Genomic DNA, 20,861 nt, shown 5'->3' with positions numbered 1-20,861 from the left:
ACTTCAGGACCAAGAAGGATCTCCAAATGTAGCTTTGCTAAACTTGAAACAGCCCACTTGCATCCATACTTTCTTAAGGGATGAAAGCAATCCACCTCTTGCATTGTAAAAGAGAGAGTCATCACCTCATTGCATAGAGCTCTCCCATGAGCTCATAGAGAGCCACATTGCTGCCTACAACAAGCAAGCTCTCCATAAACTTTTCTTAGCTGCTGCCCTACTTCCTAGAGCTGCTGCACTCTCTCCCTTGACCTGTAAGAGCTGCACACTCTCTCCCATGAGTTGCAAAGAGCTGCACACTCTCCCATGAGTTGCAAAGAGCTGCACTCTCTTGCTGATCTGTAACATGCTGCACTTCTTGTGCAAACAGCTGCTCATGTATTCTCCCATGTGATGCACAGAGCTGCACATACTCTTTCACGAGCTGCCTAGAGCTGCTGCACTATTTCCAAGAGCCGCTCCCTGCAAGCTGCTTTCAGGTTGCCGATAAACAAGTGTGCTTGCTTGCACATGAGTGAGGGTGCAGGAAAGAGCACTACCGCTCACGGTACCATATTTTTTTAGCTCACGGTAACCATATTTTTTTACTTGCTGCAAAATGGTTGAATTGTGTAGATCTGTATCAAAGACTAGAACCTAGATCCCTAGGATGACCCAACGGGTCTGTAAGGGCAAGTTATTTGCTGCCACCTGATTGCACCTGTAGTCAGCCATCTTGCTGCTTGAGTCTGGGCCCCAGACCCCTAGGATGATCTGACTAGTCTGTAGGGACAGATTGTCTGGTGCCACCCCACTGCATCTGTCATCAGCCGACTTGCTGATGTGGACTGTCATATCATATATGGCAGTCTGACAGTTGACTGCGCCTGTTGCTATCGGCGCCTCCAGCTGACACCCTACTGCCGTATTGCTGTGTGTGTGCCCAGGAGTCGGATTTGTCTTTTGTCAGTTGTTCAATCTATCCCTGGTCTTCTGTTGCAAGAGGAGTAGACATGGAAAAGCATATCAGCTAATATGCATGATGGAGAGCAGGCATTTGCTGCTAAGTACGAAGGGAAGTCAAAGTTTACTGGTTTTCAGCCAAAGCATGATGCATGACAGCCATCTGGCCAGGACAAGAAAGATGCAGATAAGCCCAAGAAAAAGGGCAAATGCCATTACTGCAAAAAGCCAGATAAGTGTCCAAGGAGGTTTGCAGGGGAGAGAGAAAAAGAAGAGTCCGGCATGACTGTTGCAGATTCTCATTCGGATGCTGGTAGGAAGATGCTACTGCCAACTTTGTAGAGCATCATTTGGCATACTTTCACTTGCAATTATGATGCCTCTCGGGAGTCTTACTCATTCAATGTTAATGAGACTGCTGACACACGGTGTTTTGACAGTGATGATTGCTTGTAGATCTGCATACACATTGAAGTCTGCCACTCCAATTCTCAGTGATACTGAGTGTTATTGTAGTAGCACGGAATCCTATGTTCCATGCTCACACAAAAACATTGAAATTCACTATCAATATGTCAGAGAGCGGTTGCATGTATGGGACATCAGCCTGGTCTTTTGCCTGACACATCAGAATGTGCCGATCTGTTCACCAAGCCACTAACTCGAGAAAAGTTTGAGGCTTTCCACAAATCTTTAAACTGGTTTCAATTTGGTGATTGAGATCACACCTTGTACATCATGACATTGTCACTGCAGGGAGGTGTTGGAAATATTAAGGCAGTGGTCAATGTTCGGTTAGTAACAAGGGAAGAGGCACTTTTTCCCATATTGAGGTTCTCTCTTTAACCACAATTAGTGGTTGAGTTAGTTGGTTGATCTAGTTGTTTGAAAGGGTTTTAACCCCAGTTAGGGCTCCACCCTAGGGCCTTAGGGTTTATTCCCTTGTACTTGATTTCAGCCTCTCATTCTCAATAAACAGATTCGTCGCAGCTCCTTCGCTGCTCTCCTTGCTTCCATTTTCTCACATTATTTACCTGTGAGGTTGGCATGTAATATTGTTGGATTGGCATGCCTTTGGCATGAGTCATTTCAAATAGGAATCAAGAAGAAGGAGGGTAGAATTCTTATGGATATGTTCAGTGAGATTTGTTGTGCTAGTTCATTCTCTACCTGTAAATTACCTTTGGCCTTTCAAACATTTAGGAGCATGTTCTAGGAAGAGGAACAGCAGTTTTACATTCTCAGAATTGCCAAAAAAATATGTTATCAAATTTGTACTCTATAGGACCCTAGAAGTCAAATTTCAAGGATTAACTGTTAGATTAGGCAAAGTTTTCCAATGTTAAATCTCCAAAAAAGGGAAACCTTTGAAAGTTTAAATGCTCATGGACATTATTTGACAGTTGAGACATCATCAATGTTTTCAAATGTGGTGCATTGGCTGATGCCAGCGTGTTAGCCACCCCTGTTTCTGATTCTTATTTTTGGTAGGTTCTGGTATGTTGGCTCGACAGGGACTCTTTTTGGTGTTGATAGCACAACCAGAGATGAAGCAGATAGCTTTATGGCTCGTTTGGTTTGCTGTTTTAGGTTTTCTAAAGGTGCGTCTTGATTGCATACCTTTCTGCTGGTGCTAGTTTTGTCAAGCCAGAACCTTTGTGATTCTCTTTTGTTGTTCCTTTTGTAGAACTTTGGGAGCTGGCTCTGCCTCTGCCTCTGCAGGCATGTTAGTTCTTTTCAGACCAACAAACTGTCAGGATTTTAAGGCGAATAATTTTGCCTGGATCTATTGCAGATGTTTCAGGGGCTGGCAAAGGATCGTCTTGAGCGGCTGAATGCATCTCCTGCTGCAACTGTATCCTCTCATGTGCGGGTTTTTGCAGTACTACTTCTGGTGTTGCTGTCTGACTTGTTCTGGTATCGTGCTTTTACCTTTCAAGCCTCTCCATGTCACACTCCATTTTGAGTTTTGTTGGTTGGGTATGGCTGATCCAGTTGTGCTGTAAGATAAGATTGGTGTTCCTTCTGTATTGGTGCACATGCTCAGATAATGAATGAATATAAGACACTAGGGTTGTCCCTGCCAGTATGCTGAAAATATGACTGATTTATCTTGCCAGTATTGTTGCATTCAAAGATAGATCTTTCTTGCACATGCACATGTAGAGGGGGTTTAAAGGGCTTGTGTGCTTGACCATGCAGGATTCATCTCTGCCTTCTTATTTTCAAGGACAACGGTATCAGTACTTTGTTGCTGTTGCTTTTTGAACCTCTCAGCATTGCTTTTGAGACACTCCAGGTGTGTAAATTTTTAAAACAGTCTAGAGAGTACAAAGAGGTGCTCTAGAGAGGTTCCAGATGACAACTATGGAACTTTGTTTGAGTTGTTGCAGGCTGTTTTGGTTCATGGAATGCAGCTCCTTGATACTTGGCATCGACATGTCAATGACATGACACCGCAGTGTGCAGATCTGCAGCCTTCAGAGAGATCTGCAGCAGGTAAGAGTTATAACTATACATTTATGTCGATTGCTGCTCTATAGGGAAATATGCCAATAAATTGTTTGACGTGTCAATCTTAATAATTTCACAACTTCTTACTGAAATTAATGATATATGGAAATTCGTGAGTTGGACATATAAAACAAAACAGCAAAATCTGAACCCACAAACTATAAATGAAACAGAGAAATAGAGCAGCAAAGGAACTTCCAAAATATATTCAGTTTAAGTTACCACAAGAGTATTGGGCAAAATACAATCAGGGAGACTTGCAAAACTGAGGCATAGATGTAGAGGGAAGGGATCCAGAAGGCTGTTAGGTCGGTTTGGGGCTGATTTGGGACCTGACCATTGTCTGGTTAACCCGACCAGAGCAGGTTGGTTCAGCCGACACAGACCTGGTTGGCTGAGTCAGGCAAGTGAACAGACCTGCTCGGCCAGATGAGCAGGCAGTTGGCCCCCTATATATAGGGTCATTTGGCTCTGGCTCAGTGCAGTTGTGTGAGAGTTGTTCAGGCAATGCTTTGTGCAGTTTCCAGCCAATTGTTTGGTAGTCTCATGGTTCAGTGTCTGGCCTACAGTGAGTTGTAAGGTGCAGGTCTACCTCATCATCCAGTGGCACAGTTTTTGCCTGGAGTTGTACCAGTTCCGTGGAGGTTTTCTCAGCAGTTATATGCAGAGGTTCTCCTGTATTCTCTTGTGCAGTCTATTCTTCTCTATTCGCAGTTTGCTGTCTCTCTCTATTCATAGATCTGCTCTTGATTTGGTCATATATTCCAATGCACTTTGACACTCGGTGCACCCAGCTTTTTGCTTGCTACAGAGAATAATATCATTGAAGAATGTATATTGTATTTTGGGAAGTTTGGTTCATCGTCCGATAAAAGCTGGTAGGAGTGTTCCTATGTCCAGAAGGAGCCACAAGATACTCAGATAAATTGTTCGGCTTTCGAAGTATGGTCTTGTGAAGCATTCTCCAGATCTTGTACAATTTAGACATTTTTTCTTCAAAAGCGATGATGAATGTTTTCCGGAGCTACTTAAGATATCAAGGCAAGTCTCCCCGGGTTTAACCAGTGCCAACCTTTGTAAATATTGATAATAAAGTATTGGTACATAAGCATAAAAGGACTCAAAACTGTACTTGAATGCTTCGCGCTGTTATAAGCAAATTCAATCATGGCATAAAACTTTTGTTACCTCTTTTTTCTTCTCTTTCGCTTTCTCTTTTATTTTCTGTGTAGATTTTTGGACTTTAGAACAACTAAAATCTAAATTTGTATGATTAGACATATTCTAGTCTTACAAAGGTATATATATGTGTGTGTGTGTGCGTGTTGGTATTGCCATGATTATGTCTTTTGCCATGATTATGTCTTTTGTGAGCTTTGACTCGGCTTGCATCCAGTGGAATGTGTGATGGGTTAGATACCAGATGTAGCAGGCAGAGGAGTGTGGGACCAGGGTGGATCTAGCTAGTATTAGCTCACCGTGCACGGTCCCTAGGTTGGTACCTAGAACTGGCTGGCATGACACACAAACAGGCATAATTTTGGGCCTCTGAACTCTGATTGGGATGAAACGAGAACATCTAGGAAGGCCTCAACAGACTCTGTAAGATGGGGATGGCCTTATCCTTGGGGCAACTGTAGGCTTGCCTAGAATCCTCCATGGAAGGCTAGGGACTCAGTAATCTGAATATTTTCATACATGAAGCCAGTTAGGCTCATCGGCACTTCCTCCTAAGAACTGGTTTCTTGAGCCTTCGCTAACGGTTCGTGGACACTTGGACCTTGATTCCAAGGAGTACGTTTTGTGAACTTTGAGGATCGAGGGAGGCAGACTCATAAAGCAGAGCCTTCCACAAGAGGGTGAAATGGAGAAGGCTGCCTATTTGAATGGAATTTAATTGCAGCCTGGAAATTTGGTTTTTGAGGCTAGTGAGGGATAACGGCATCTTGTAGTTAGCACAATGGCCTCAAAGTATTGATTACCGTCATTGCATTTGCAAGAGAATTTACATCCGGGTGCCTTGCCTCTGTGAAACGTGTCCCTTGTGGTCACTCTGGAGCGAGTCTGACAATTGCTCATGGTGCCAATTATCTATACCAACACAGGAACAATTAGGTCCCCATGCTTCCTTTAGAAAACCTCAGCTGGAACAAGTTTGAGTTTTCCCGCTAGCCAAGCCTTTGGTTAATGATGGTAGGTCCTCTGATAAGTGAAGACTACTTGATTGCAAATTCATATCTAATATGTCATAATCTGGTTTTGAATTAGTTGTTGGCTTGTGGGTATGCTTGTTTGCAGGTATCCCCATTTCTTATGTTTACAATTCGTCTATGTGATTTTGCCATGCTTTTAAATTAAGAAAAGCATGTACACTGGCTTACCTTTTCCAATTTATCAGGTGCTGCTTGGGAGTGGAGGGGAACAGTGGTGCATAACTGTAGCTTTGTAATGGATATTGTAAGCTTATTGCTGGCGCTTGGCCATTGCCTACATATATGGTGGTTGCGGGGACTTGCATTCCAAGTGGTGGATGGTGTCCTTTTCTTAAACTTGCGTGTAAGTTTTAGTTGTCCTTTGTAAGGAAAATCTTCATCTACCATATCGGACTTAATGGATGAAGATGGGTTGTAGCAGTCCACAGTGTAGCCTCAGTGATCCCTAGCTTTTAATCTGCGTTAAGATTTGGTAAACCTGAAACATCAAGAAATATTGTTTCTTGTCTTTGGATATTTTATGAAGAAAATCATAGTCTGCTTCCAACGTGAAGGTCAAGAATGTCTGTTCCTTTCCTGTACCTGCTGTTGTAATATTGTGAAGCAGACAATGAAGAATTGTCAGGGACTGTCTAATTTTTTATAATTTGAATTGCCAGGCACTATTGAGTGCAATTTTAAAGAGGATTAAAGGGTTTATGAGGGTTAGGACAGCAATGAATACTCTCCAAGGAGCACTTCCTGATGCCACGGAAGAAGAGCTGCTTGCATACGAAGATGATTGTGCCATCTGCAAGGCAGGTTGCCTTACCACATGAGTTATTTGGCCAAGAACTTGAAATCTGCATTTTTGCTACATTGGAGGTGAGATGTGACGATGTTAATGAATGTTGCAGGAGCCAATGGCAAGGGCTAAGCGGCTGCCCTGTGCACACTTGTTCCATCTTCCATGCTTGCGATCATGGTGAGCTTTTATGGTAATGACATTGTCTGTTTCTTGTACTTCAATAGATGCAGAGCTAAAAATAAAATTTTAGCCTGTACTTGGTGGAAACCTTCCGTGTAGTAGGCCTTGTTAAAAACAAGCATTCAGCCCCTACTTGAACAGCAGCTTGATGTAAAATATTCAAATCATACAGTGATTCCTCCCTATGTCATTGGTCATTGTCTGTTACTCTCTAGTTTCTCTGTCTTTTCAAAGCACGTCATGTATTAGAACTCTACTGATCTTAAAAGATTGGATAATGAAGGCTGGATCAGGGGCTTGCAGAGACCTATTCTTGTCCAACGTGCAGGAGACCTTTGTTTATGCGGAGTGCAAGGACAGCCTCGTCGAGCTTACAGAATGGGCAGCACTTTGCTGATGGTGATCAGATAGCAACAACTGCTCAGGGCATAGGACATCAGGGCCCCGATGAAACCCAGCGAGGCAATGCTGGTCCAATCATGGGTCCTTTCTTGAGTCAGGGATGGAATACTGCTCTCAACAATACTTGGAGGTAGGTCATAATGTCATCTTTTAGATGTGCACCATGGTAATGCCTTCACCGTTTCCATGATCAAAGTGTTCTACAGCAAAGAATGTGCTGTATAAGCATTCACAGCTTCTGTATGTACCAAGTAAATCAACTAATATATCTGGACAATGAAATGCTGTCTATGCTCTACTCATTTGTAAATTTAATATGACAAGATCAAGGAAGTTTAACATCTTGACGAAACTTTTCGGGGGGGTTTGTAGTGTAATGTACTCTCTATGGATGCCACGTGGCATCCGAAAATGGGCCGCATGTGCGGTCCCCTGATCCCGCCTCATAGCCATCGACAAAGCTCCAGGGTCTCCCAAAAAGCCCGGGGAGGGGATAACTCTGGACGGCTCAAGGTTCTCCTTAGGGTAGAAGTGCTTATGGGATTATGCAACCAGTGAAGGTCACCACCTCCAACACCCCTGTAGACGAAACCCGAAGCACCAAATCTAAAGCACAAGGTACGAGAAATCAAAGACCTCCCAAGGTAGATGCATCGTCCACATCACACCAAACCAGCCGACAGACAGCTGCCGGTGCATGCAGGTGCTGCTGAAATCAAGTCGCACTTAATGCCCACCATCGATCGATGCACCTCCACAGCACACACAGGGCTTGAAATAGACACCACTGCCACTTGTTACACATGCGGCTGCTCTGATAGCATGTAGGATGCCATGTGGCATGGACCATTCTGTATTTACGAGGGGTGAAGGCCACCACCTACAACACTCTCATACACTGACTATATATGTATATGTATGTGTGTGTGTGTGTGTGTGTGTGTGTGTGTGTGTGTATATATATATATATATATATATATATGTATGTATGTATGTATGTATGTATGTATGTATGTATGTATGTATGTATGTATGTATGTATGTATGTATGTATGTATGTATGTATGTATGTATCGTGAAAACGACCTGTAGACAGTCCGCAGAATGATTGCTCCATTTTGTGAAGCTAGGGTCTAAATTGTCTCAACTTCTGAAAGGTAGGATCATTCGGACGTCGGTGCAGCACGCACAGTGGTCTAGATTCAATGCACCATTGGCTTGCTCATTGCGATTCACGACCGCCTTGCACTCCAGGCTCCGGACTCCCAAGCAAGTTTGTAAGATCTCTCTGAGGAGACCTAGCACGAGCCAGGATCAAACTTGGTTTTTTGGTTAAAAATGCGGAAACGAGATATTTTCTGAGTTTCCGGATAGTTTTTGCCTTACGCTCTAGCTAGCACTACACCAACTTCGGTCTTCACGGAACACCGCACTGCCATGACACCACAGCAATTCCAGCTGCTTTCACCCATTATGTTTACAAAACAACGTCCAGCGACAGATGTAGTGCTGCTTTCTACACCCCAGAAAAGTCCAAAATAACCATTTTTAGCTCCTTCTCCACCTAAAAAATCAAATCTTTGTAAAGAAATCTATCTGAATGAGTTAGTGGTGGTATCGCAGATTCATCCAGATCAGATGGAGTAGATTTTTTCTCTCTCTCTCTCTCTCTCCCCCTCTCATGCGCGTGCACTCCATGCATATGCCCACCAATCACACAGGCACACAGTTGTATGTGTGCATTTGCACATTAAAGCCCTCTGTTGGTTGCTTATGATGTTAGTTGGGATGTCTTAGTGGCTAGTCTTTGCTGTGTGTGACGTATTTGGTGGATTTTACTCGTGGGTGAGTATCATGAGGTTAACGATGCACTGCTCATCTTTCTTTGAAGGGTGACTTTTACCATATTCTTGGGTTCATTTGAGAATATTGTTTTATCCAAATCGTATTTTTTCTGACTTTAAATGGTCATTGGGACTCTATTCAATATGCATTTTCGGATAGATCTTTTATTTATCTACTGAGAGCCTTTATCAACATGTCTGAAGCTGTGGTTGATAATACATGATTGGATGATGGGCTTGCACTTGTTCAGGTTTGTCTGCTGTCATTCTAGTACATCTGAAACCATTTGTAGACATGTGACGCAACGTGTCGTGTAGATAATCTGATTTAGATATCTACATCGAGAGCTATGTAAATTTGTGGAAGAGTGCTGCCTTTTAATGGTCTCAGGATTGATGAAGCATGCTGAGTCTGCCCTTCACCTCCGGAGTGCCGAAAGAAACTCAGTACGAAGACTTTGTATAAATGGATGCTCAAGTATGTGTGGGTGTGTGGATTTGTATGTGTGAGAGCATATTTTTATACTATGGTCTACACCCACTGTTGGGCGCTGATGACATCAGTGGGGATGTCATAGTAGCTAGTTCCTGCTATGCATGATGGAGTTTATGGTTTTCAACCTTGTGAGTGACTATCATGAGATTGAAACTGCACTATGTTGTGTTTTTAGAGGATGAGTTTGGGAATGTTACTGGATTCATCTAGGTATATGCTTCTGCCGTATTAGCGGACATGCAAATTTCACCTTGTGAAGTTTTCGTCCAAGTTGCGGCCTACTGGTATTGTGATAATTCTTTCTATCTTAAATGGTGCGTTGCCCTATCAGCTAGATTGAGATTTAGATGCTTGTTGGGGAGAGACTAAAATGAAAATGTTTAGACTTCACAAGCAATTGTAGCTTGAATGAAGAGATTTTGGACTACCTTTTGATTAGCCTTTTGATTAGCCTTCTCCTTTAGTGCTAGCCTTCATCATGGCTGAGTCTACCCTTCACCTCCGGAGTGCCGACAGAATCTCAGTACGAAGACTTTGTATAAATGGATGCTCAAGTATGTGTGGGATGTCATAGTAGCTAGTCCCTGCTATGCATGATGGAGTATATGGTTTTCAACCTTGTGAGTGACTATCATGAGATTGAAACTGCACTATGTTGTGTTTTTAGAGGATGAGTTTGGGAATGTTTCTGGATTCATCTAGGTATATGCTTTTGCCGTATTAGCAGACATGCAAATTTCACCTTGTGAAGTTTTCGTCCAAGTTGCGGCCTGCTGGTATTGTGATAATTCTTTCTATCTTAAATGGTGCGTTGCCCTATTAGCTAGATTTAGATTTAGATGCTCGTTGGGGAGAGGCTAAAATGAAAATGTTTAGACTTCACAAGAAGTTGTAGCTTGAATGAAGAGATTTTGGACTACCTTTTGATTAGCCTTCTCCTTTAGTGCTAGCCTTCATCATGGCTGAGTCTGTCCTTCACCTCCGGAGTGCCGACAGAAGCTCAGTATGAAGACTTTGTATAAATGGATGCTCAAGTATGTGTGGGTGTGTGGATTTATGGTCTACACCCACTGTTGGGCGCTGATGACGTCAGTGGGGATGTCATAGTAGCTAGTCCTTGCTATGCATGATGGAGTTTATGGTTTTCAACCTTGTGAGTGACTATCATGAGATTGAAATTGCACTATGTTGTGTTTTTAGAGGATGAGTTTGGGAACGTTCCTGGGTTCATCTAGGTATATGCTGTCACGATCTGTGACGTATTCCTTTCTCTATATCTAGACTTATGAATGGTTTGATGAATGGACACTTGTTGAAGGGTATGCCCTTTCGACGGGACACTTCCTATGAGGCACAACCCTTCACAAGAGACAGTCTATTGAAGAGACACTCCTATTGTAATGTACCCTCTCATCAAGGGTCACACCCTTCACAAGGGGTACACACCTCTTCATGCACATACACTTTAGAGTACACACCCTTTCATGTGTGACTCTTCACTCTCTATAAAATTGAGGCCCAATTGTATGGATGACACTATAGATACTACAGACACTCAAGCAATACAAATATTCCTTGTTCTTTGCTATTTCAGTCTCCTTTCTGTTCCTTAGCACATTTCTAAATATAGTAAATCTAGGATTTCTTACAGTGGTATCAGAGCAAATTTCGCTCCTGCCTGTAGGAAATGCCCCCCACCTTCTAGCGCCGATCTGATACATTTCTTTCCGCTAGAAGGATATCCGTGCACTTGTGCATGGAAGAGATGGAGAGAATGAGCGTAAAAATTTTTAGCGCCAACCCTGTTTAAAGTCATCAATGGCCTCTCCATCTCCCACACATCACGAGTTGATGTGAATGGACATGACAAAAATCGTGTCTTTCATGTGCTTGGGCTGTCCCAAAACCAAGGGACGCACCTTTTCCACCATCGGACACACCTTTTGATGAAGAGTTTTGACTCCTCACCCAAGGGACACACCCCATTGTGGGACACTCCTTTTGAAAACAGGGTCACACCCCTTCATGAAAAGGTACACCTATTCTAAGGGTCACACCCCTTAGAATAGGCACACCTTTTGGCACCAAGCACATGATAAAAGGTTACCTAGAGGGGCTAAAAAGGAAAACCCAGCCCCATACCTTAGGCCTAACCCTAGACTACCCAAGGGTTAATTAAACCCACACTTAATTTTTGGCAACCACCCAACCCAGGCAGCCACACAAAAAAATGACGATCCACGATTGACGCCCGTACGGATTTTCGTCACGCAGGATTCACCATCTTTCCACGCCATACGCAGCCCCCCCCATCAGCCGGTTTGCTGCCCTGGGTTGCTGCCAGTCTCTCAGCGCCAGATCACTGCCCTTGCTGCCGCGATTCAGCCTTGGAAGCCCGCAGCCTATTTCGCCACAAGCAAGCAGGCTGCCCCTTTTTCACCACCATACCTGCCTTTGCCCAGCAGCTGTTCTGCCCTCTATCGCGATTCAGACCCGCTGAATCCTGATGGCTTATCTCGCCACCTTGGCCTGTGAAAAGCACCCTGTTGCTGCCTTCCAATCCTGACCAGCCAGGCCCAGATCTGCTCCTCGCACCCCACCGGTACTTGCCTCTGAATTCAACGCAGGAAAAGAGTGCTTGGTTCCACGAAATCTGCCTTTTCTGCACCCAGCCTCTGCCAACACCCCTATCTGCCTCGAAAGTCTACCAGGCACCTATTTCTGGTTCACTCATCCACATGGATTTGCAAGGACAGCAACATGGACCTCCGGAGAGTGATTTGCAAGCCTTTTCTACGCAACTGATTGGCAGATTAAATCTATGCCAGGTGGATTCTTTCCATTCTATTTCTAAGGATTCTCTTTCATATTGTCATTTGACGCTTATTATCAAATTACAGCAAATGAAAGCCGCTCCCTTAAAGCATGGAAACCCCTGGTAATTCACCCGTCCCTTCAAGGACACATCCGGCATCATCTACCACACAATATCGTGTTGAGATTGCACAACCAGCCCATTTCGGAGCTTTTGCATCGTGGGTCTTTTGTGTCACGTGCCCTTCCAGTGATTTGGACCACATCCTATACCTTCTGCGTGAGGCACCTCAGTTACATTATTTCCTCAGCATAGTCCAAGTTGTGTTCCACGAGACACGTAGATACCCAGAACCCGATATTCCTCACGAGTTTGCTGCCCATCTTTGGAGAGATTTTTACCCCTCAGCTTCATTATCTCCAGGGTACTCTCCATCTCCTTCAACTCCCAAATATCCTCCTGTACAGGTTGTACCTTCCCCAAGACAGTATTTACACTCTGAAGGCACTCCTTCTCTTGGATATCCTCCACTTCCGACAGCAGCTCCTTATGCCTTCTCAGATCCGTGGACTCTGCAATCTATCCCTGTACTCTCACAAGCAGTAACACCCACTTCGGCATCACTAGTGTTACCTCAGAGAGGACCTCCTTTACTAGATTTCCACGGCTGGGTCCACCCTGCTTCTCCTGTCCCTCCCAACATGAGCAACCTTAGGGAGCAGCCCGAATCTTCTTCCAAGAATGGTACAAACTAGAGCGCAGGTTCGTGTTTTTCTCACGGGGATCTCAGATATGTCACAACGCTCACGTGCAGCCTCTCCGGAGATAAGTGACTGAAGTCCAAAAAAGACCCCTGAAGTCAACTAACAAGGCGAAGCACTACTTCAACTTCAAATTTCCGAGCTTCAGGACAGCATCTCCGACTTGGTCGAGAAAGTCCAACAACTCCAAGATTCTCGCAGTACCACACATACAGAGAATGACGTGACGCAACCAGACGACCATGTGGACTCATTCCCACCAGAGGTAGAAAACACTGAACTCCGTGCCCTCTACCGTTTACTCCAAGCTTCCAAAACTAAAAGACTTGACATTAAACTTCCGGAAGCCTACACTGGTCAACGAAATCGCCGAACAGTTGACCAATGGCTCGTAAAATTGCGCATGTACTTTGATAGTGTTGCCCTCACGGAAGGCAAAAAGATTGCCTTGGCAGCCTCCCTCCTTAAGGATACAGCTTTCCTATGGTGGCAAAGATGCTTAAAGGACGGCAAAAGTGTGTTAACATGGAAACGTTTTGAACACATGCTCCGTAAGCAGTTCATACCTGTCAATGTGGACTTCCAAGCACGTTCAAAACTTGGACAGTTGGAGCAAACATGCTCCTTGTCTTCCTACATCTCTCAGTTCACCACATTGGTGCTGGAGATAGATGGGTTAACTGATGATGATCGCCTTCATGCTTTCATCTCAAGCCTACATCCCTCGCTACGCATTGATGTCCTTAAAGCAAACATCACTACTACAGCTGGCGCTATTGCTTACGCAGAGCGCATAACAAATTTCCAAAACACAGGGAAGCAGAGTGCTAATCGAACACAGAACTCTACTATGGCCAAAGGTGCTCGTCCTCAAGATAACCCTAGGTTTAGAAAAAACTCGGGTAATCAAGGTCAGCGACAGTCTCAAGATTCCCAAAAGTCTCAGAAATCGTATGCTGGATTCTAACATAAGTACTCCTCCAAGGATCGCGCCTCTTCTTCTTCACAAAGTCATCACCGTCATCCCCAACATAAAGGTGCGGCCACTGACAAGAAGAACAACTCCAGCACAAAAGGAATTTGTACCATCTGTACAGGCGACCATAGATGGTTCGATTGTCGCAAGCGACCAAAGCAAAATTCCAATATGGAACCTAGCACTTCCCAAATAGAAGATGCTACCCCAGCACAAGACAAGAAAGACAAAGCTGTTCGAATGGCAAATACCATCCACATGAGCCTTACTAGCAACCCCGAAGCTTCCCTGATCACTCAAGTACTTTGTGTTCAAGGATCGATTCGTGGAACAACGGTCACTATCCTCATCGACAATGGCTGCTCTCATAACTTCCTAGCTAGTTCTATGGTCGACAAACTTCGGTTAACCACGAGTCCTAGTCTCATGGACTATCAGATTGAACTCGCAAATGGAACTACCTTCTTGTGCAACACCAGGATCAAAAACTTGTCTTTTCGCATCCAACATTATACGGACAAGTTGAACTTCGACATCATGCCTCTTTCTCGGTACGATGTCATACTCGGACAATAGTGGCTCTACGACTATGATCCATCAATCAGTTTTCGCAGCCATACTATCCAATTTGTCCACCAGGGAAAACTTATTGAGCTAACTGGTTCTAGGGACTCACCTTTAACCCCAGTTGCCTCTGTCCTACAAGTAAAGAAGTGGGTTCGTAGTAAAGCCTTCACTTCTGTTGGTTACGGCAGTAGAGGAGACACCAACAAATGATCCTCCTGAATACCTCAACCAACCTTTTTTCCAGCCCTACATGGATATTTTTCCACAGGAATTGCCAAAGTAGTTACCACCTCGACGACGAGTGGATCACCCAATCGAACTTATTTCCGGCAGTAATCCATCGTCGAAACCTCCTTATCGGGTTTCTTACACTCAAAATGAAGAAATCCAAAGACAGGTGACCGAACTACTCGACAAAGGTCACATTCGGCCCAGTCGTAGCCCTTTTGGATCTCCTGTACTACTTGTGGAAAAAAAGAATAAGTCAATGCGCCTCTACATTGACTACCGAGTCCTTAACAAGCTCACTATCAAAAACAAGTATCCATTGCCTCGCATCGATGACCTCTTCGATCAACTTCTACACGCAACACAATTCTCAAAGATTGATCTTCGTTCAGGTTATCATCAAATTCGCATACGAGTAGGCGATGAGTGCAAGACAGCTTTTCGAACAAAGTATGGACACTATGAATGTTTGGTCATGCCTTTTGGGTTAAACAATGCCCCGGTCACATTCATGACACTAATGAACGACATCTTCAGGCCTTTCCTGGATAAGTTCGTCATCGTTTACCTCGATGACATCCTTATTTTCAGCAGATCCCTACATGAGCACAAACAACATCTTCACCAAGTTTTTGAAGTTCTCTGCGTAAATTCTCTCTACATCAACATTGAGAAGAGTGAGTTCTTCAAGACCCAACTCGAATATTTGGGACATGTTATTTCAGCTCAAGGCATCTCTGTGGATCCCAAGAAGGTCGAGGTAATCCGAAACTGGCCTACTCCTAAGACTGTTCATGATGTCCGCTCTTTTCTCGGATTTGCAAACTTCTACCATACAAAGGTCTATCAGTTTTTCGAAATCGCAGCTCGTATGTCCGAATTATTGAAAAGCACATCAGTTTTTCAATGGCTTCTCAAAACAGAGTATAGTTTCCAACAACTCAAGCAAGCACTCACTACCACACCAGTTATGGCTTTTGCTGACCCGAACCTTCCATTTGAGGTCATGACCGATGCTTGCGACATCGCCACAGGAGCAGTCTTGATGCAAGAAGGCAGAGTTATTGCTTTTGACAGCCATAAACATTTCGATATCCAAACCCGATACCTAGTTTATGATAAGGAGTTTCTTGCCGTTGTACATGCTTATCGCTCTTGGAAACATTATCTCATGGGAGCCGACTCGATGGTCAAGACAGACCATCACTCTCTAAAGTATATCTTTACTCAGCCAGTCATGAACGCTCGACAAGCACGCTGGGTTGAGTTTCGGGCCAACTTTCACATGATCATTGAGTACATTCCAAGACTACGCAATGTAGTTGCAGATGCTCTTAACAGGTTAACTCTAGCATCAGCTATGGTAATCTCTACATTATCTATGGATGTTCCGAATTCATTCAAAGGGAAGTATTTCAATGATGAAGACTTTGGCACAGCAGTACAAGTTCTTTCAAAAGATCAACCTTCGACTTCCGAACAGAAGATTTTCTCATCCTATTCTTATACGAACGACCTTCTGTATTATCAAGATCGCGTCTGTGTACCACATGACAAGGATGTTCAACGTCTTTTGTTAAAAGAGCATCATGTAGTTTCTTATGCTGCCCATCCAAGCATTAACAAGACTTATAGGTTACTCAGTGCAACATACTACTGGCCTCAGATGAAAAGCGACGTCATCAAAATGGTTATATCTTGCCTATCTTGTCAATAAATGAAAGCAAGCCGACGACTTCTAGCAGGACTTCTTCAGCCTCTTCCAGTTCCAACTGAAAGGTGGGAAAGTATTTCCATGGATTTCATTACAACACTACCACGATCCTCCAGAGGTAACACTCAGAGTATGGTAATTGTTGATCGATTGTCCAAAATGGCACATTTTGTTGCTTGCAAAAGCAGTGCACAGGCTCCAGACATCGCCAAACTCTTTATACAACACATCTTCCAACACCATGGATTGCCCAAGAATATTATATCCGACAGAGATCCTAAGTTTACCAGTCACTTTTGGATTTCACTGTTCGAATCTTTGGGTACAACTCTACTGTTCAGTTCAGTCTATCACTCAGAATCAGATGGCCAGACTGAAAGAGTCAACCAAGTTCTGAAAGAAATGCTTCGACATTATATTCAGTCACGCCTAGCAGCTTGGGAAGAGTATCTACCACTCCTTGAGTTTGCTTATAATAACTCTTTCCATAGTGCCATCAGCATGACTCCATTTCAAGCAGCTTATGGACACACTCCGACTGTACCAACGAATTTTGTACTTCAACATCAAGTGGCCCTAGCTGATCAATTGGTTCAAGAAATGCAAGACATTCTACTCCAAGTCAGGGATCATATGCGAAAAGCGCAAGAGCGGTATCAACGGTGTGCCAACAAACATAGACGTCACCTGGAATTTGACATTGGTGACATGGTGCTATTATTTGTAGCCCCACATCGCTATAAGACGGTTAAGTCTGTGTTTATTAAGTTGCGACCAAGATACTATGGACCTTTCCGGATTGTCAAGAAAAATTCACCTTTAAGTTATAAATTGGAATTACCACCATCATGGGGTAAAATCCATCCGACATTTCATATTTCTTGACTAAAGACGTACATTCCAGGTGATGAAGCAGTTCCTCCTGCAGGTGATTATGTCTCAGAAATCGAAGACGATTATGTTCTCCTTATTCCTGAGCGTATTTTGGACCATCGACAGCGAGAGACTCGACATCGACTTATCACGGAATTTCTTGTTCTTTGGCGAGGTCTCGACAACTCCGATGCTACTTGGCAATCTGATGAAGACTTATAGCAGAATTTACCGTGATATTTTCTACATCAGTTCATTATCTCCACCAGGGTCTTATTTTGAGTGGGAGGGGATTTCTTTCTCTATATCTAGACTTATGGATGGTTTGATGAATGGATACTTGTGGAAGGGTATGCCCTTTCGACGAGACACTTCCTATGAGGCACAATCCTTCACAAGAGAGTCTATTAAAGAGACACTCCTATTGTAATGTACCCTCTCATCAAGGGTCACACCCTTCACAAGGGATACACACCTCTTCATGCACATACACTTTGGAGTACACACGTTTTCATGTGTGACTCTTCACTCTCTATATAAGAGAGGCCCAATTGTATGGATGACACTACAGATACTACAGACACTCAAGCAATACAAATATTTCTTGTTCTCTGCTATTTCAGTCTCCTTTTTGTTCCTTGGCACATTTCTAAATATAGTAAATCTAGGATTTCTTACATATGCTTCTGCCATATTAGCGGACATGCAAATTTCACCTTGTGAAGTTTTCGTCCAAGTTGCGGCCTGCTGGTATTGTGATAGTTCTTTCTATCTTAAATGGTGCGTTGCCCTATCAGCTAGATTTAGATTTAGATGCTCGTTGGGGAGAGACCAAAATGAAAATGTTTAGACTTCACAAGCAGTTGTAGCTTGAATGAAGAGATTTTGGACTACCTTTTGATTAGCCTTCTCCTTTAGTGCTAGCCTTCATCATGGCTGAGTCTGCCCTTCACCTCCGGAGTGCCGACAGAAACTTAGTACGAAGACTTTGTATAAATGGATGCTCAAGTATGTGTGGGTGTGTGGATTTGTATGTGTGAGAGCATATTTTTATACTATGGTCTACACCCACTGTTGGGCGCTGATGACGTCAGTGGGGATGTCATAGTAGCTAGTCCCTGCTATGCATGATGGAGTTTATGGTTTTCAACCTTGTGAGTGACTATCATGAGATTGAAACTGCACTATGTTGTGTTTTTAGAGGATGAGTTTGGGAATGTTCCTGGATTCATCTAGGTATATGCTTCTGTTGTATTAGCGGACATGCAAATTTCACCTTGTGAAGTTTTCGTCCAAGTTGCGGCCTGCTAGTATTGTGATAACTCTTTCTATCTTAAATGGTGCGTTGCCCTATCAGCTAGATTTAGATTTAGATGCTTGTTGGGGAGAGACTAAAATGAAAATGTTTTCACAAGCAGTTGTAGCTTGAATGAAGAGATTTTGGACTATCTTTTGATTAGCCTTCTCCTTTAGTGCTAGCCTTCATCATGGCTGAGTCTGCCCTTCACCTCCAGAGTGCCGACAAAAACTCAGTACGAAGACTTTGTATAAATGGATGCTCAAGTATGTGTGGGTGTGTGGATTTGTATGTGTGAGAGCATATTTTTATACTATGGTCTACACCCACTGTTGGGCGCTGATGACGTCAGTGGGGATGTCATAGTAGCTAGTCCCTGCTATGCATGATGGAGTTTATGGTTTTCAACCTTGTGAGTGACTATCATGAGATTGAAACTGCACTATGTTGTGTTTTTAGAGGATGAGTTTGGGAATGTTCCTGGATTCATTCAGGTATATGCTTTTTTTCCATGCTTTCTAATCAAGTCTAGTACTGTTGAAACCTCCTTTCCATGTAGCTCAGTGCTTTGCTGCTTACCTTTTTGGAAATCATTTTTGCCTTCTCAATTTGATGAGCAAGCATTAATCCATGGACAAATTACTTCTATTAAGGTTGTCAAAGATTGGAAAAGTATTACATAGAGTGAAAAAATATGGATTACTGAATTGTGTTTGTAAGATTTGACCAGATGGACTGAAGGCATTTTGATGTGCAATGCATGACAGGCCTTCTGAGAATGATCCTGCTTGGACAAATTCACTGCAAATGGGAGCTTTGGAAGGGGATCGCTCGTCAGCAGCATCAGGAATAAGACGGCGTGGGCGAATGCAGATTGTTATGGGACATTTCAGTGGAGGTGGAAGATCACATCCACAGAATGAGTCTAGTAGTTGGAGCTGGTGGCCATTGTCAAATAGAACTGGAGAAACTAATGCTGCTCATTTAGCAGCTACAGGCATGCACAGAGTGGATGCTACGAGCTTTCATAATCAAAGTGGAGTTACAGGTTTTAGGAATTATGGTCTTGTCCCTGATGTAATGAACACAAGAGATTTACACATGACTGCCATGGTCAGCATGGTAAGGGAAGTTTTGCCAGATGTGCCTGAGGATATTATTGTGCAGGTATGTACTCATGTCATACAAAGCACATAAAGGGGGAGAGAGGGAGGGAGGGAGGGGGGGTTAGGGAGGATCACAGAAGACCCTTAGGTGGTGATATTCTTAGGCTGACTGAGTCTTCATTTCCGATGTTTCTGAGAGCTGTCATTATTTTGTGCAACAGGACCTACGTCGGACAAATTCCGTTACCACTACTGTCAACAATCTTTTGTGAAAAGCGGCCTTCACTCTCAGTCAAATCAGGCCAATTGGTTTTCAAGGAATCTGTCTTGGTTTGTGTGGGGTGCACTCAGATCTTTGGAGGTGGACTTATCTCTACAGATTTTCCTTCAGGTCAGCTAAGGTTTACCTTTACAGTGGGGCCGTCAAAGTCAAGCACTGGTCAAACGTTATGGTGCCAATGGTCATAGTGGATCAGCTTTAGGCTTTGGGTTCCCTATGCTGGACCTATGTTGATACATGTGTCTGAAGCATCTTTTGGTGCATATCTAAAGTGTTGCACCCAGAAGGTATGATTTGTATTGGATTCTGTACAGCGGGTCAAAATTATGGTGTAAATGCAAATGGCAATTCTGCATAGTTTGAGTTGGCCACTTTTTCATTTAGAGGCAGAAGTGTACAGTTGGTTGTTGCTCAAGGAATCTTTTACATTGTTTCTCATTTGCAAAAGCGGGACTGAGTCTTCACTTTGTAACGGGAGCACGCTCCTTTGCGAGTAAAATGTTCCAGGCATTTTATCAAGTGAAATTGCCATGTAGCATTGGTGCTAGGTGAAGTATGTGTACATTTTAACAGCAAGTCTGTAATGAATAAGCCTCTTGTTGGCAAGAGATCCAGAGTTGGTATTTTTTAAATGCGCAATTATCAAGCAGAATGATGCACCTCATAGTTATTCTGTTTGTAACCAAATAATGTTTTATGGAAATTACAATTATGGACCCTAAGGCTTGGCCTAGAAATAAGAGCAATGTTCACCAATGCTTGCCTTAGTTTGAAGTTCTAGATTCATTGCGCATCATCATCTAGTAGCTGTAGTATGATAGGATAGATATGTTTTGAGGGGAGTATCATGAAAATGGGAACTTTAA

General features: G+C 43.4%; 1 protein-coding gene across 2 annotated transcripts in view; it reads left to right on the top strand.

Moving 5' to 3' along the window:
* Nucleotides 1–20,603, top strand: part of LOC147889260 (E3 ubiquitin protein ligase RIN2-like) — a 38,250-nt gene extending 17,647 nt beyond the window's left edge. Inside the window, exons 3-12 of one of the 2 annotated variants that reach the window (XM_087391428.1) lie at nucleotides 2,457–2,543; nucleotides 2,738–2,859; nucleotides 3,145–3,241; nucleotides 3,336–3,441; nucleotides 5,855–6,012; nucleotides 6,329–6,466; nucleotides 6,566–6,633; nucleotides 6,920–7,168; nucleotides 19,377–19,776; nucleotides 19,937–20,603. In XM_087391428.1, coding sequence (XP_087247554.1) covers nucleotides 2,457–2,543; nucleotides 2,738–2,859; nucleotides 3,145–3,241; nucleotides 3,336–3,441; nucleotides 5,855–6,012; nucleotides 6,329–6,466; nucleotides 6,566–6,633; nucleotides 6,920–7,168; nucleotides 19,377–19,776; nucleotides 19,937–19,987 — 1,476 coding nt within the window. In that variant the 3' untranslated portion in view covers nucleotides 19,988–20,603. Of the gene's footprint in view, nucleotides 1–2,433; nucleotides 2,544–2,737; nucleotides 2,860–3,144; nucleotides 3,242–3,335; nucleotides 3,442–5,854; nucleotides 6,013–6,328; nucleotides 6,467–6,565; nucleotides 6,634–6,919; nucleotides 7,169–19,376; nucleotides 19,777–19,936 lie in introns of both variants that reach the window. The other variant, XM_087391429.1, reaches the window with a different exon arrangement.
* Nucleotides 20,604–20,861: the final 258 nt, after the last annotated feature.

This window comes from Dipteris shenzhenensis, chromosome 20, assembly GCF_047967505.1.
Source record: "Dipteris shenzhenensis isolate YYH24624 ecotype China chromosome 20, Dip_SZ_1.0, whole genome shotgun sequence".
Taxonomy (NCBI): domain Eukaryota; kingdom Viridiplantae; phylum Streptophyta; class Polypodiopsida; order Gleicheniales; family Dipteridaceae; genus Dipteris; species Dipteris shenzhenensis.
Note: the sequence above shows the minus strand (reverse complement) of the source record. Positions and strands in the feature narration are given on the sequence as shown.